The 17,949-nt window shown below is 45.4% G+C and overlaps 1 protein-coding gene across 1 annotated transcript in view; it reads right to left on the bottom strand.

Moving 5' to 3' along the window:
- RAB12 (RAB12, member RAS oncogene family) overlaps nucleotides 1-17,630 on the bottom strand; it is a gene marked incomplete at its 5' end in the record, with an annotated part of 29,013 nt that extends 11,383 nt beyond the window's left edge. Inside the window, 2 exons of the mRNA XM_079785240.1 lie at nucleotides 1,097-1,157; nucleotides 17,117-17,630. Of these exons, the coding sequence (XP_079641366.1) occupies nucleotides 1,097-1,157; nucleotides 17,117-17,630 (575 nt within the window). The remainder of the gene's footprint in view (nucleotides 1-1,096; nucleotides 1,158-17,116) is intronic.
- Between the last annotated feature and the right edge of the window lie 319 nt (nucleotides 17,631-17,949).

Genomic DNA, 17,949 nt, shown 5'->3' with positions numbered 1-17,949 from the left:
TTTCTGATCATGGGCCCATCTAGTAAGAAATATGCGTTATTTGGGGTATCACGTATTTAGGCTAGACTGTTAATGTTTCATAATTAAGTTAAACAACTTAGAGTGGGTTATATAGCCACAGATGGCCAAATAAAGAATATTACCTCAGACACCTCCGATGGGCAAGCAATGCTGGTTCGGCTGCAGCTGTATCCCAGACAGGGACACGGATGAAGAATGAAGGCATGGCACTAACACTCAAGCATTAGGTGACCGATGATGCCACAGATGAGGCAGCAATTAACGCAGATGAAAGCAAACACACACATGGTGGACAAACACTCAGAGCTGAGGTTGACCTGCCGAGAGGAGTTAGTAAGCTGAGTACACTGCAGCTGTGTCGTTAAAACAAAAGGGCATTCTCAGAACAGCTCAGCGGTGACTTTTAAACCAACACCAGACCTGATCCTCTCTCCACAGATCGGTTTCCTAATGCTCCCTGTGGGCTGCTGGGAGCCAGCAGAGTTCTTAGAGCTGAACACAGTGGTAGCACAGCTGGTTTGGTCTCTCATACGACTACATTGCGAGAAAGGGGCTGTGGATTCATTTCTAGTTGACATTAATGAGGGCTTACTTCATGTGGCATCAGCAATATGGCCAGAAGGAGTGTGTGTGTCCCACAGTGATATTCACACTGTGCCACCAAGAAGAGTCCCTGAACTCTAGAGGTTATCTGGCTTGAAACTGTGTAAATCTGGTCAGAAACATACTGAACTTTCTTTGAATACTATCAAACAAAATAACTTTAAAAACATGAAGACAAGCTTATCAGCAATCATTTTAGTGATGACAGTTTTGTCAAATGATTTGAATATAGAGACAAAGACTCCAAATTTACTATCACTGGCGTCCTTCTTTGCACAACTGCCCATGTGCAAATGGGAGTATGAAATAAGCAGACTCTTCTAAATTCTCTCTCACTGTTCATTTTATTTAAACATGAGCAAAGGAGAGGAAAAGTAGGAGAGCAAACCAGCTCAAATGGTTAATTGTATTAGACAAGCGTATGGACTGTTAAACATGAATGGCAATTACAGGGTACAGATTCTCCACTTACCAGATCTGTAGTCTAATTTTCTTTCCTCTTAGCTCTACAGTTTTTATTTTAAAGTCAACACCTGTAAATAAAACAAATTAAGATGAAAAAAAGATGCAATTAAAAAACCCCACTTATACATTTTAATATATCATTATCAGAAAAACAAAAAACAACACGGATATTAGCAACTCTCAAAAGGGAAAAGCAGAAGCACGCCAGTATCTGTAAGCACCCAGTATTCCACACTTCAATACACAACTGTAAGTCAACCTATGCTGTTTTACCCTAGATAGTTATGTAGCATTTACTATTCATAATATAATTTAAAAAATTTTTAATTTCTAATTACTATAATTTATTACTACCATAAATTTAGCATAAAATCAGTTAAATTATATTTAATGATTACATCAATAAATGGATTTAAAAGAATGTTACCTGGGTGAAAATTCTTATATAGAACAATGGAAACAATCTAGATTTCAAACAGCCTTATTCTGAATTTACAAATTATTGTATTAAATTCTTTTAGCATTTGCACAAAATTTAGTTAATATATAAACAGTACTTATTTATTATATGGTCAATAGTGTGGAAGAGGAATTATTTTTTTAAATTTACACATAAAATTAACAATTTTTATTTATTTCAATATTAACAAGCAAACCATCATGTATCACTGTACCTTTCCAATTCAGATGATTTTTAAACCAAATTTTTATTTGTGTAGGTTGCCATCTCAGTTATAGAAAACTTAAATACTTAAGACAGTATTTTTCACACAATTTTCAAAACTAAAAAAAAAAGTAAACCAAAGGAATGCTGGCTAAATTTGAGAACTAGAAACATATTCTTCACAGGAACTACTTCTTGACTGCTTTGTAGGATTCAGGGTGCTCATGCTGCCTGACCTCCAATAAGCAGGGGGAACACATCTACCCATGAGTGCCATGTGGCCACAGAGAGCAGGGACCCCCTCCCAGGCTCTCCACTTCAGGGAGCTGATGCAGCACTTCAATGTCAGATGATGTTCTTGAGGTGAAGGGAAAGGCATATGACTGGCTTTTATAATTAGTAACACCCTGTGGACACCAATGTAATACCAAAAGACATGTTTACACCCCTGAGCAGAGGTGGGGCAGTCTGTACAATACAGAGAAATTGCATGAATATAAAATGTCACAAGAAAACAAAGCTATTTGTAATCTCTTACACCAGATATAATTTCAAATGTCACCAAGTGAAACCTGGTCAATTCAATTTCACTTTCAGTTCTGGAATAAATTTGCTTTCCAGAGTCAAATGACACTGAAACCACCTTAAAACCCAAAGTATGTTTGTGCATCAACAGTATCCTCAGAGTTCCTTAATGGCTCAACCACAGGGGAAGAGTGTGGCTTAGAGTGATATTCTACAAGGCACAAAAAGCAGCCTGGAGATACCTGCTATGTTCTGATTTTAAACAGACAAAACAGTCTTCCTTACATTAGCATCAAGTTGGGACCTCACTATGTAACTCTGTGATGGCAATTTATAAATCAAATTTGTATTTTGTTACGACTACTATTGTTTTACTTTTATTTCCAGTTATTTTTATTTTTTAAGATTCAGTTAAGGGAACTAACTTTTATAATACATATCACAGTGTCTACTACTTTATTGCACTTGTGAGCTCTACTTCAAATCAACTAAAAGAATCCTTTGAAACAGCTAGTGCAAATAATTTTGTTTTGATTAGGCTGTTTTCTCTGCTAAGAATTGCTCTGAGCCTGAACATGTCAGACACTCTTTTTCAACCAACTTGAATAATTTATCAACGTTAGCAGTCCTACACTAGGACTATTTTGTAAGCACAAAGTTCAATACGTAAAGTAAAAGGAAAATGTACTAATATTCAAAATCAAGAAATAAGTGGTAAGGTTATGATAATTTAAACACGAAAACAAAGTAAAGATGACAGTGAACATGGTTCATAATCTGTTTAGCCAAAATGAAAGCTGTCTAGTTCAGTGGTCGGCAAACTCATTAGTCAACAGAGCCAAATATCAACAGTACAATGATTGAAATTTATTTTGAGAGCCGAAAACTGACTTCTGCGCATGGGCCATGAAGTTTCAATCGCACTGTACGTGCGCGCCTGCACGTGGTATTTTGTGGAAGAGCCACACTCAAGGGGCCAAAGAGCCGCATGTGGCTCGCAAGCCACGGTTTGCAGACCACTGGTCTAGTTTTAGTGAATAGATTGACGACAAAGGAACTAACAACCAACAGAAAAATACCCGGGGCTAAATCCAAAACTCCATAAAAGGAACAGCTGATTAAAATGGTCTTCTCTCTTAGATGAAATATCCTTTACATCTAACAGACACTAGGTGGCTTGCAAAGAATTGGGAACTTACTCCAATTTAAGGCTTAGAAACACATCCTTGTATCAAAGCATACGACTAAACATTCTTAGAAACTTTCTTACATTAAATCAAAGTATGTCTTAATGCTGTTTATTTATAATATTTGCATGCTATAGAAATGGTAAAGATCCCTAATAAAAGGCAGCAAGTCATTAAAGCCTTAAATATTCATATTAGTTTGGAAGAAGTCAGCACAGAGAAGTTTCGCCTCACTAAGGAGGAATGCCTACAGACAACGCTTATAAACAAACAGGGAGGCACCTTCATTTCCACCCACAGCACTTGCCGAAAACCCAGTTTTCTACAGGTCTCTTGACTAATAGGAAGTGATCAGCCCTACTACTCCATCAGTTGATGGGGACAGTCCCTGCCCTAAAAGAGCTTAGTCATACCGACCTAATCAACAAACACCCCATGCACTTGGCAAAGAAATGCTTTTCTCTGCTGTCCTCTCTTAGAGAGCCTCCTTGTCTGCCCAGAATGTAGGTCCTAGTGATTCCTGTCTGAACCCTTATGATGGCCCCACCCCTTACCCTCAATTCCTCATGTGTTCCCAGTTGTTGAGCCTGAACTCTTTTTTAGCCCTTACCACCTTGCTCCTTCTTTGTTGTTGGTGTCCTCTCTGAGGACACAGTCTTTGACTCCTGAAAGCCTAGGATAATGCCTTGCAACTCAATAAATCTGATGAATGGACCCCCTCCCATAATCAAATGCTGGATATGTAAGGAGGAATGATGCTATTTGGGGGAAAGTTAGGGAAATTCAGGACTTAGGATTTTAAAGCCCAAACAAAACACTTTAGTAAAAAGAAATTGCAACTGTCCTGTGTCTGGTGGGCAGAGCAGTGGAATTCCTACAATTCCTATTATTGATATAAATCCTTAGAGGATGGAGCAGTCTTAATATACTCATGTCCTCCCCCGACATACAGCCATCCCAGGAATTATGGTAACCCTTTATTCAGTTGCTTAGATGGGAGTGGTCCCCTAAGTGTATTATTCTGACAATAGGAGCTTACCTTTCTTTCTTTTTTTAAACCCTCACTTGAAGATATGCTTTTATTAATTTTAGAGAGAGCAGCATTGATGTGAGAGAGACACATCGATTGGTTGCTTCCCACATGTACCCCGACCAGGGCTGGAAATCATACTTGCAACCCAGGAACATGCCTTTGACCGGAAATTGAACCCAAGACCCTTTGGTCCACATGTTGGTGCTCTAACCATTGAGCAACTGTCCAGGGCTGTCTTCTTTTTTATCTCAATGACCTTTAATAGCAACAATAGTGGGCATTTGTCAAACATGCTGTGCCTGACATCCAACACATGGAATCCTGCAGCAGCCCAATGAGGAATGCACTATTATCCTCATTTTGCAGAGTAAAATAGTAGAATGGAGAGAGGAAAATGTGACTTGCATCAAGGTTATAGCACATGCTAGCTCAGTGGCAGATATTTGATTCAAATTTGTAACACTGCCCACAAATGAAAGTCAAATGCTTGAAAAAAGGAAAGTGTGAAATGTTCTGTAAATGACCCAGAATCACCACATCAAGCTGTTAAAGAACAGAGCTTAACTTTGCAATTTGCCTTTTTCTTTGTGTTCGTCTTCATAAACCTTAGCAACAGCATAAATAATTTGTATACTTAGTGCAGATAAAATTTCTAAGTTCCCTTCCCTTAAGGCAAAACATTTCCAAAACATTAGTGTATTTCTTTTGCTGGGCCACAGAAGTCACAAAAGGGAAAATAAAATAATAAACAGAAGCTTCTTCCTGCACATTCCTTTCCAGTAAAAGCTAAAAAAAAAAAAAAAAAAAAAAAGCAGCAAAAATAACACCATGGTTCATGCCTATAATTACAGCTGAATGGATGTCCTCCCGACCCCACCATCAAAGATTTGATTTTATCTTACTTAACACTTTCAGGAAGTTGAAGGGTTTCAGACTTTGAAATATGCCTCATTTCAAATAGTGGTTGCAATTTTAATGCCACTTTACAATATCTATCTTAAATCTGTACAGCTTTTCTTCCAAGGATATATACCTTATAAAGTGTCGCTCAATTTTCGATGTAATATTTCTACCAAGAGAGAGCATTTCTAGCGTTTTCACCAAGAGCGAGAAAATAAATTCAGAAATGCATAAAGGTCACATAAAGTAAATTTATCATTAAAAAACAAGTCGTGCCTTAGCCGGTTTGGCTCAGTGGATAGAGCATCCGCCTGTGGACTGAACGGTCACAGGTTTGATTCTGGTCAAGGGCACATGCCTGAGTTGCAGGCTCGATCCCCAGTAGGGGCGTGCAGGAGACAGTCAATCAATGATTCTCTCTCATCATGGATGTTTCTCTCTCTCTCTCCCTCTCCCTTCCTCTCTGAAATCAATAAAAATACATTAAAAGAAAAACAAACAAAAAAGCCAAGTCACATGACTGAGCCAGTCTTCTGTCTAAACACCACCTAGCAGAATACAACAGAAATTCCCACAGGAAAGCACCATATAAATGTCAGTAGACCATCTTTCAATTTCTGCACTAAAAGCACTGAACTTGAGAACTCCTATTATTTAACACTAGTAGCCCTGCGCACGAATCCATGTGCCAGTAGCTCTCTGCGGGGCCTCGCTGCTCTGCGCCCGCTGCCCAGAGGCCCATCCGCGGCTGGGGGGCGGGACTCCAGCGGGGCTGAGAGGACTGGACACCGCCATCTTGTGATGGAGTGAAGGTTAATTTGCATATTACCCTTTTATTAGATAGGACTAGAGGCCTGGTGCACGAAATTCGTGCACGGGTGAGGTCCCTAGGCCTAGCTGGCAATTGAAGCGCGAGCATCTGACATGGAAGGGCACGTCCCAGCTGACCTCTGGGCCCTGGGCAGCACCTGGGCTGCCGGGCCCCCGCGTGCCCCACTCCACTTGAGTCACAGCACCCGAGTCCCCAAGTGGAAATGCGATGAGTGCAGCTGGACGCTGCGGGCCGGGGCGCAGCATGGGCCTCTGGGCCACCCAGGGGCACCGCACGGAAGGTGGGTGGGCAGCATGCTCTCTCCTGGCCAGCCTTGCAGACCAGCTCCTGCGTGGCGGGTGTCCCTGCGTCCTGTGCCCGCTGCCCTCCATGGTGTTTATCCAAAGAAGCAGCAGGAGCAGCAGCTGCAGCTCTACTCCAAGAAGCAGTAAGCACAGGGCCGGGCAGCCAGAGAGGGGCTGTGAGCAGAGAGCAAGGGACCTGGTGTGGTGCCTGATCCAAGGCCGCAAGCATGTTCAGCACCGGGGCTGGGGCCTTGGCTGGAGCCCGAGGTTAGGGCGGAGGCCGAGTCTGATCGGGGCCGATACCACTGGGGCAGGAGCTGGGCCGAACCGGAACCCATGGGGAGCCTGACCGGCCCCCATGGTCCTGGCGGCTGTGGCCTGGCTCACCCGTAAGAGGCCACGCAGGTACAGGGCGGGCTTCTTGCAGGTGCCCAGCACCTGAGCGCAGGGGCTTCCCCGGTGCGCAAGCCCTGGGGTCCTGGGGGAGGTAAGCAGGGGAAGTGAGAGCGAGCTTGGCAGACACCCCGCCTTCTTACCACACCTCTGTCCCAGTTATCCCCACCCCCAGGTAGCCCGCGAGAGGTCACAGTCTCCCCACCCGGGTGCCGCAGGAGGTTGGTCACCACCACCCACCCTCAGTTCCCATCCCAGCCTGGGGCCCAGTCCCAATCAGGCGATTGGGGGCGGGGGAGGGGGGAGGCACCTGCCAGCCGGGGGAGAAACCTGGGAGGTTGGCTGCTGGTCCCAAGGAGGGAGCTGACCTCCCAGGTTTCTCCCCCCGCCGGCATTGCCGCCACCCACCCCAGTTCCCTGTCCCAGCCCGAAGCCTGGCCCTAATCGGGCAATGGGGGCCTGCTGGCTGGGGGAGAGACTGCAGTAGGTTGGCCGGCAGGCCCCATCTGGTGATTGGGGTCTGTGGGCCAGGGGCAGCTCCTGCGTTGAGTGTCTGCCCCCTGCTGGTCAGTGCGTGTCATAGCGACTGGTCATTCCATCGTAACGGTCGCTTAGGCATATATAGACTAGTGGCCCAGTGCATGAAATTTGTGCACATTAAAAGGGAATTAATTAGAGAAAATATTTTAATATTGCTATTTGCCCTTTCTCTATAATAGAAGTGTCAGAGATGAAAGAAAATTAGTAAAATGTATATGAGAATATTCCTGTCAGAGTATGGGGCACGCCGCAGGACCCAGAGTCAAGTCCCTGCACCTCGAAATCGCGCGAGACCCAGACCCGGCCGGCCCCATCCCGTCAAGCCCCGCTAGGCGGGTACACAGCTTCAGGTCCCCCAGTCCGGCGCCAGGTGCGGCCTGAGGTCCCCTGGCCCAGCGCTGGGGTGGGGGGCGCGGCCTGAGGTCCCCTGTCAAGCCCCACTGGACGGGGGTGGGGGCACAGCTCAGCCTGGCGCCACACAGCCTCAGGTCCCTGCTGATCGCTCGTTACGGGAACCCTGCCTCCGCTGTGGGCGCAGCCATCTTGTGACAGTGTGATGGAGTGAGGGTCAATTTGCATATTGCATCTTTATTATATAGGATTATCTGGCTTTTCCTACTTTCACTATTATGAGTCTTTGATGAAATAGAAACTAAGTACTATAACTAAAATATTCTGATGATTCTCAGAAGTAGGTACCATTAAAATAGTAAAATAATTGCATGTCATTAACCCTACCAGACCGCTGTACCGATTTTCGGTAATTTCCGAATCTGCCACTATACCGCTGCACCTAATTTTTGGTACTTTGCCTAGACCTATTTTCTACAATGTCTCCAAGTTCCATCTTATTCTAACCACTTGTTTGCATGTAACTAACATTTTTCTATATCATGTTGATTTTTTCTCTTTAATGCTCAGAAGCCCAGGTATAGGGGACAGTTAGGTTCAGGGCCTCAGGTCTGGTAGGGTTAAAAAATGCTTATCAGGCCTGAGGATAACAAAAGCCTATCCTAAGTTTAAGAACATCTGCCTCTCTTTCATTCCAGGTTGACATGCCTCCACTCCAGCATGTGAAGACTCCCTGTGCCTGTCCTTGACATATGCAGGAGCACAAGGAGACAGCCTTGCACTTGGCTGGAACAAACACACAATGACACCACAAACTACATCAGGCAGGGACAGAAGAGAGCCTGAGGTTATCAGAGAAGAGGCTTGGGGAAACAGAGTATGTGTACCACCTGGGAGTCCATCAGAACAGGTGGGTGGTTGCATTTCCATGAACTATCCTATATAATAAAAGGCTAATATGCAAATCAGCCGAAACATGGAACAACTGGTTGCTATGATGTGCACTGACCACCAGGGGGGCAGATGCTGGGCTCATGGCTGGCGAGCGCAGCGGCAGGAGCCTCTCCTGCCTCCGTGGCAGTGCTAAGGATGTCGGGGGGGGGGGGGGGGGGGGGGAGGGAGGAGCAGGCCTAAGCTGCCAGTCGAACATCCTCTGAGGGCTCCCAGACTGCAAGAGGGCACAGGTTGGACTGAGGGACCCCCGCGCCCCCCCCTCCCCGAGTGCACGAATTTCGTGCATGTATTTCGTGCCTCTAGTACATGTATAAAACAATTTCACAGAAAGGGGTTTATTCCCTTTATAATAATAAGATTAAAAAACTATTTTGTGGTGTTTACTATGTTTCAGGTACTAGTCTAAAGGCTTTACATTTACTCACTGTACATAACTCACTGCATTATATCCTCTTAACCATTTGAGGTAGCTATTATCATTGCCCCATTCTACAGGTGAGAAAACACATCAGAGGTTGGTTACTTGCCCAAGGTCACCAAGCTGGTATTAGAGCACAAATCTGAATCTGAGCTGAATGGCTCCAGGCTATGCTCCTCCCTGTGCAGCCTCACCTGACGAATGAGGGTATGGCTGCAAGAGAGGTATAAACATATACTCAATGTTCAAAAAGAATTCTCTTTGTTAGGGAAATACTGCAAAGTAAAAATTAGGGATGCTGGCTGGCTTAGACAGACTGCTCCTGCATCCGCAGGCCTTCCTCGGCTCACAGACCCTTATCAGAAAAAGCAGTCATTTCGACCTCTTGATGGGGGGAGGGGAAGAAGAGAGAAGAAGAATCTGGAAAATTCAAAACAAAGAACCCACATATCAAATGGTGGATCAGTAATATTTTCTTCGTATGCAAAATTATTAACTTCACTACTGTTTAGGTTGGGTCCAAAAAAATACAAGTAGATTTTGTACCTTACACAGGCCATCTGTTTACATTTTACTTCCTATTCTCCTGTGCATATTTCAGTACGCATCTCTAAAGGATAAGAATTATTTATTGGAGTGTTTCAGAATTTTTGCATCTGTAATATAAATTAGAAGGAGAAGGGAACATAACTGGCATTTATAATTGCCTTTTCTAGACCAGGTACATAAGATATTTTATCCCCACTTACTCCTGTACCAAAAAATAGGAAATGAGTATAAGCCCTCTTTTTTTCCCCTTCCTTTTATAAATGAGGAAAATGAAGTTAAAGTCACTTGCCTAAAGACACACTGATAGCTGTGGTAGAGCTGGGACTTAAATCCAGGATTTTGGGCCCACCTCTGAACTCCACACTCTTCCCACAACATGCCACCCTGGGCGCTCCTAGAATGAGTAATGGCCAAGGAGAAGGCCAAGTGTTTTTCTTTTTAAGTGAAAAATCAAGTGAAAATTTGATGGTAGGTGTGTGATTCTTTTTCAGTAAATCAGAGCAGAGTTCTGCTGTGTAGCATGCAAGAATAACACAGCTCCTCATTTAGAAGGGGCCTGTTCCTTCCCCTGAGAGCTGGTTTAGGGGGACTGAAGCTTTGGTGTTAAATTAAGCCTGGAAAACCAAGAGAGTTCTATTCATCAGCTATTTCCATCCTAAGTCTGCCTGAGGTGGAAATGCAGGTTGTTGTTTTGTAAGCTAAGAAGGCATTATGTAAGCACCAGAAACCAAGCAGTAGAGGCTCTCAGATTTGGTGGGAAAAGGTTTTCTATGGAATCTAGTGTTGTTAGGCCTGTGTTTTCTGATTTTAAAGGAAAAGCACTTAAAAAACAAACAAAAGAACCCCACAATCACATTCAATTAAGGGCACTATTTTAGGTCTGTAGTTTTGGTTTTCCAAATGTCAGAGATGTGCAACCACAGAACAAAAGGAGAACAATCAATTTCTTCCTCTGCACAGCACTTCACCTCTTTTCTGACATTTTATTACGACTATTTCCATGACTCACCCCTTCTGAAAAGGACAAGCCAGGTGAGCAGGCCTTAGCGTTGCATCCAATAAATGGTTAGCAGAATGGCACCTTGGATAAATATGAACAGCCTCTCAAAAATATCTGCTGACTACTGTACAGAGCTGTTTTCTTTACAAATTCAAACAAAAACTTAATTAGAACAATGTATGTGAAACCCAAGGCTGGAGAATAATTTGAACCTCTCAGAAGAACCAACTCTGCCTCCTCAAGCCAGTTCCAAGATCTGCACCAGATTGCTCCTGGCCGACTCCACGCGCTGGAGGGAGAAGCAATCTCTAAGAATCTGGATTTCTGTCATGCATAATGAAACCTTTCTTCCTCAGTGCCAGTGAACAGGGAAAGGCTGAGTGCACTTGAGCCAGGTCTTTAAATAGAGTTTCATTCAACCTAAACAACCCCACTGCAATATATTTCCATACTTTCTTTGAAAGATAGCTCCATTATTTCACAAAAACAGACAAACTCTGCACAAGCCCATCAGTGTGCATTAAGTCCATTAATAAACCTAACCACACAATGCATAGCATAGGCTGGTATAAAAACTGAATGATAACCAAGATGCATTGGTTCCTTTCACACTCACATCTCCCTGAGTCATCATGTTACATCATTCTGGCAGGGAAGTATTGGGCTTTTGCAGTGGGAATTCTCGACAACTTTCCCTAATTCTCTTTTAAGTGAAACACTTAGGCAGATCAGCGATGGCATAGAAGACTACATATAAATACAGAAGAGCAAACTAAAACACAGTTTAAAATCTGAATCCAGCTGATGTTCATTCTTTGTTTTCTAAAAATCTCTAAGTTTCCAGAATAAAGTATGAGTAATCAATACTTTATTCTGGAAATAAAGTATTGACTACTTATACTTTACCAGCGGTTGCACTGCTTCTAGATCAAGTTGACCAGGCACTCGTGAACTGCATTTCATCTATCATGTCTCCTAACATTCAAGGCCAGACCCACAGAGAGCCATTTCTGCCAGGGATTTGTATTCACCGTTTCTTGGACCCCTCAGTTCGGCTTCCAGTCGTTGGTCCTGATAACATGCAGCCAGCTGCACCATGAGGTTTCCCCAACCTAGGAACAGGCACCTTCCTCTCAACACAGGACTCAAGGAAGATGCTTTCTCACAGGAAACACAGGGACTACTGCCAGCAACTGAGTGAAACCAGGGTTTCAGTAAAGCGCCATCATCTTCTAAGACCAGCCACTCTCAGGGGCCAGCCTGGGAAGTTTCACGCACTGCTACAAAATTAGAAAAATGAAGACAGAGTAGGGAGGGTCTCAGAACTAAATTTAAAAAACTTTTTAATTAGGATATTCTGAATTTCTTAATTTGGGGAGAGACAACTTCATTTTAAATCTTTTTTAAACGGGCAATTTGTTTTTATTTTTATTAAATGTCTTTACTTTGGCAAAATAAAAGAACTGGCAATCCCTATCTTGGTCTCCAGCACTCTGGGGAAATTTTACTGCCCAGGAAAACCAGAATTCTGGTTTTGATGACCCTACTCCTACTTTCTATTTAAAATGTCAAATTTTGGAAAATTTTTATAAATATGTAGAAGGCTTAAGATATGTAAATGAATGAATATTTAGGTAAGGAATCCAATTCTTAGAGCATTATTTTAATATCCAGAAGGCAAGTGACAAGTGATGATAGGGGCATAGAGAAAGTCAATTTCATTGATACCATAGATCAATGACATCACTATCTTCACAGGTCTGTGTGAGGGCCAAATTAGATAAGCAGTAAAAGGCTTAATGGTTCTGATTTTAATACATTAGAAATGTCACAAAGCAAAGTAAATATAAATCTCAAAGTAAGCTAAGGAACACAGGAAGAACTCTCTGTAGCCCTGCCCCTGACCACTTGCTGACCATTGTGCCACAGTGGCTAAGTTTATCTCTCTGAGACTTTGCTTTCTTATCTGTAAAATGGGGATAACTTTCAGGACTGTTATGAGGATCATAAAGAGTGTACTTTTGCTGATACATAGTAAATACTCAACTAATTGTAGCTATTACTAAAAGAATGTTGTATTTTATATGTAAAGACAACTAAATTACTTATCCAAAGTCACAAGTGGCAAAGCCTAAACAAAGAGCCCAGGCTCTTTAATTTTACTCTCGTGTTTTTTCTAGAATGCAATGTTCTTGAAGTGGGGGTGGGTATTGCCTGATAAAACCATTTCAGTCAAAACAAAATTAACAGGTAGCATTGAAATAAAAACAAAGTTGACAAATACATAATTTTGTGGGTTTTTTTTTTAATATTACGTAGCTGTGAATTTCTACAGCCAACTAGTTTCTTTAGCCATTTCTCAAACTTTAAAAAGCTGCTCCTGTACTTTTAAAAGGCTGATATGCTAGCTATATCATACTAAGTAATTCAATTCCATAAATACAAGATACCATTATCCTATCCTATATAATAAAAGCCTAATATGCAATTGTCCCCTTGGGCGGTTGTTCAACTGGGAGACCAGGAGTTTGACTGCTTGCTATGACGTGCGCTGACCACCAGGAGGCAGTGTGAAACATGGCAGGCATTGGCGACGCAGCGCTGGCAGTTGGTGAAAGTGGAGGCGCTGCGGACCCCAATGACAGCAGGCCAGCGTCAGGATGGTGGAGCAGGTGAGCAGGTGGTGCCAGGCCAAGGCGGGTGGGAGCAGGGGCCCGACTGCCCCGCTGATGGCGACCAGTGGTGGCAGGGCCACCACCCGGCTTGCAGGTGCTGACTGAGCTAGGTGCAGGAGGCGGGGCGGTTCCCAGGCACTGAAGGAGCTGGGCGGTGCAGGGGTGGGGGCCCTCAGCCCCAATCAATTGCCCTGCAGGCGGGATGGTGGAGCAGGTGAGAGGGTGGCACCAGGCCAAGGTGGGGTGCCAGGCGGGGCTGGGAGCACAAGCTGGGGCCTGATCTCTGCAGGCCACCCCAAGGGACCCCACCCATGCATAAACTTGTGCATCAGGCCTCTAGTTTGAAAATAATCCTTCACTTGGACAATTTCCACTGAATAGTCAATTATTAAAAAGTCTTTTTAGCTTTCCATACCCTGGTGAATTTTGTGTCTTTAAACCAAGTCAACTTCTGATTTGATTAATCATTTTTTTAAAAAACAATCAACATTTTGCTCACTTAAAATAGCTTATTTAAAATCCCCAAGCCCTTCCATAATGATCTTTTATAGGAAGTCCAGGGATCCTGATTCACTTTTAAAAGGCACTTTGGACTGTGCACGCTCAGACTCTTCCCCTGTTGAGGGGCGCACGGTCTTCTCCAGACTCTGCTGTCACGAGCAGACCACATCTGCAAGTCTGGACAGGGTAAGGGAAAAGTGCTACGGCGAAGAGAATCTTTCTCTGTGTGAAGCTGACTACATGGAGATGACAGTCGACAAGCTGGCCTCAGAAGGACCTATGAGCTAACTGCTCAGACAGCAGGCATTCAGGTGAGGCAACCACAATTCTACACCACACCCAACGCCATATTTAAATAGCATTTTTCTAAAGGAACTCAAGGAATGAATTTATATTTACAGCATTCCAATGGGAAGGAAACTTCCCCTGACCAGTCCTCATCCTACCCAACTGGAAGGTCTTCCACTACGTTCCTCAAATATTCTGTACGCATCTCTACCGCTGCCCTATCAACCTGGATCATCGTTCCCCAGGGCTCTGGGCCACATCTGGATAGACTACGTCCTATTCACTGCTCAGTCCCCAGTGGGTAGCATATCACCTGACACACAGTGTAAATGCTCAATAAGTAATTTGATAAATGGAAGGAGAAAGCAACTCAGAAGCAGAGCTTAGAGAGAGATTAATTAGCTTTCTTCAAGTGTCTTCACACTCCGGGTCAGAACAGAAACGATCACCTTTCTCTGAACTTCCCACAATTAATAAACATGCACCAAGCCAAGTGCTATAGGCTATGTGTGGAGAAAACAAAAATGAGCAAGACAAGAATCCACGCACATAAGGAACCACATAGTGGCAGTGGTAGGGCAGGTATGTGCATGTGTAAGTGGATGTACTTATGATTGTTAAGGGAACAGAGGAACAAACTGCCTGGTCTCCTTGCCTGCCACTTTCTTTCTCATTCCCAAATATCCTATGGAATCCTGCCCTATTAGTTTCACTGTCTTCATGCCAAGACTCCAGTTGCTATAGAATAAGGTCCACCCTCTTCAGCATGGCATCCAGGTCTCGAAGCATTCATTTCTGGTGTTCCCTAATGAGTCTTTCTCAGAATATGGGGGTGCTGCTCCACTACGGCCCCAGCTTAGAAAACCCTTCATCTCTCCTCTGCCTTACTCTAAAGTACACCTCTGCTCCTATCTCACCTCCATCCACCCAAGCCCTGTCAGCCACCCATTAGTGCCTATGCTGATTTCTTTTCATCACAGAGTATAGCTGTATTATCCCTCATTTATTTAAAACTAGAAGCCTGATGCACCAACTTCGTGCAAGGGCTCAGCCCTCGCAGACCTAGCTTCGTCCGGAAGGTCGTCCGGCTGTCTGGTCTAATTAGCATATTATCCTTTTATTATTATAGAAGATATGTTTTTGTTGATTTTAGAGAGAGGGAGAGGGATAGAAACATTGATGAGAACATCAATTGGCTGCTTCCTGTATGCCCCCTACTGGGGATGGAGCAGGAATCCTAGGCATGTGCCCTGATTGGGAACAGAACTGGTGACCTCTTGGTTCATGGGTCGATGCTCAACCGCTGAGCCACACCAGCCGGGTTTATCCCTCATTTTTATATATTTTAAGTGTGGAATCATAAAAGATTGGTAATTCTGAATTGCTTTTAATTCTATTTCATATATGTCAGGTACTATACAGTAACAGTATAAACCCTCATTTAGTAGTTTAATAAGTCCCTGTACTTTATATGATCCAAGATTAAATATATGAAACAGGTATAGTTATGCTACTGAATTTTAATAGCATGGTCCCAAGGCCAACATTTAAAAAACAAACGGTATAGAGAACACAAAAAATGATCTATTCCAAAGAAACATGAAGGGAAACAAATTCTCACAAAACGACAATACCAAGTTTGGGAATTACTTTTTTGTTACGGTAATTTAAAACAAATTCATCCCAAATTGTATTGCCTTGGAACTAGCACTGGTTACAATACTAAATATATATACACAAGAATACAGAATACTTCTCATTCTGAATTTCAAATTTAAATACTACTCAATGTTTCTTGGACATCCCCTGGGGAAACCACTCACTGCCTATCACTGAAGGTGAATACCCTTTATTTTGAAGAACCAGCTCTCTGTGGTTCCTCCGGCTTTGACAGCTTTTAAGGGGCTTTCCACAGAAATCACTGTTACCCACACCCACATGAAAGACCTCAATGCCAAGTCCTGTACATCTGACTTCATCAAAAAATTTCCCTGCACTTTCAATTTTAGGTCCCCAGGGCATTATACTTCCTGACCTGGAGTGCTACTGTATTTACTTCATTGTTGTACTTCACCCACCTGGGTGGTACTGGGTAACTTATCTCCACTTCTGTCCCTGGGTTATTCGAGGTCATGAAGTGGTACAGCTGAAGTCCCTCTGCCCCGCATTTACACTTAAAGAAACTTAGTGTAGTTTTTAGTCTTATTAGTCTCCATACATCCTCCCCAGGAAATCTTACACTTCATTATTTCTGCATATCATAAAAGTGAGTTCAAATTTATAAAATAAGCCTTGGTTCACGGTGGAAGAACTCCTCGCGCGGTAAAGCGAAGGCACCAGCATTTTGCTGTGCTGGCCGATGACCACTTTGGCCTCTGGCCAGGGGCACAGCTTCAACTTCACCCCACTGTCCCCCCTGCAGCCCACCTCGCACCACCTCTTCCTCGGGTGAGTAATGTTAAGGGTCGAGAGTTTCCGTAGAGATGCTCACAATGTGCCCGAGAGCGGGACGGGACCAATGCATCACCCCACCTCATGACCGCCCTTCGGGGGGTGCGGGAGGGGGCGCTGAGACGCCTGAGCTCTGTAACCCGCTCCCACCGGGACCTCAGGAGGGCGTGTGGGGTCTGTGCCGGGAGAGGAGGCTCCAAGAGCAAGTCTGCGTGGAGCTACACTAAATTCCTCCATCTGGCTTTGGGGATAGAGAATCGAGGGTTTCCATGGGTCCTCCGCCCCCGCCCCCCTAGATTTCATCGACAGGCCCATCCACCAAGTGCAAGACCATCCAGTTGGAGAGGAAAAGCTCAAGAGGCGCGAGGAGAAACGAGGCCGACACGGTGAAGGGCACCAGCTGGGGCCCTGGGGAACCGAGGGGAGGCAGCGCCGGCGGCAGGAGAGCCCGGCCCCGGTCCGCCTGGCCGCGGAGCCCTTACCCACGGTGGACTTGCAGGCCTCGCAGAAGGTGTCGTCGGTGAAGCGCTCCATCAGGCTGGTCTTGCCCACGCCGCGGGAGCCGATGATGATGACCTGCAGCTTGAAGTCGGCCGGCCTGGGGGGCTGCTTCCTCCGGCGGCCCTGGCCCCCCGACAGCGCCGGGGAGCCCGTGCCCAGGCCGCCGCCGCCCCCTGCCCGCCTCTGCAGCGCGGCGCCCGGCTCCATGCACGCATACGGCTCCCGCTCGGCCCGCCGCCCGCCGCCGCCGCCCGCCCCCGGGCCGCGCGCCCCGGGCCCCGGCGCCCCCTCGGCCTCCGCCGCGCGCCTGGGGTCGACCCCGGGCTCGGCGTCCGCCCGCTCGAGCACTCCTGGCGGCCCGCGGGCTTCGCGCGGCAGCTGCGCCGCTGGCTGGCTGCCCGCGCCCGCGCCCAAGCCGCTACCGCCGCCGCTACCGCCGCCGCCGCCGGGAGAGGAGGAAGGGAAACAGCTACTCCGCAGCAGCGGCAGGAGCATTCCGGACGAGGAAGGGCAGGAAGCGCAGGCGCGGGGCGGCGGGTGGGAGGGGCGCGGGGCCCGCGGCGGGCGGGAGGCCCGGCGCACGCGCGCCCCCTGCTGGCGGGAGGACCGCTCGCCCTGCGCACCTCGTCCGCCCTTCACCTACTTTGCTTTCTGCTCCCACTGTGTCTAGCTTGCCAGCTCTCTCTTCCCTCTCTTTTCTTTCTGTCGTCTGTTTTATCTTCCCCTTCCCTCCCATCTTCCCCCCTTTTCCTGTTCACGTCTCCTTTCCCTGCTCTCACTGAGCACAGTCCTAAAACACCATGCCCATGTATTA

The sequence above is a fragment of the Cnephaeus nilssonii genome, assembly GCF_951640355.1.
Source record: "Cnephaeus nilssonii genome assembly, chromosome: 11".
NCBI classification, from domain to species: Eukaryota; Metazoa; Chordata; class Mammalia; order Chiroptera; family Vespertilionidae; genus Cnephaeus; species Cnephaeus nilssonii.
Note: the sequence above shows the minus strand (reverse complement) of the source record. Positions and strands in the feature narration are given on the sequence as shown.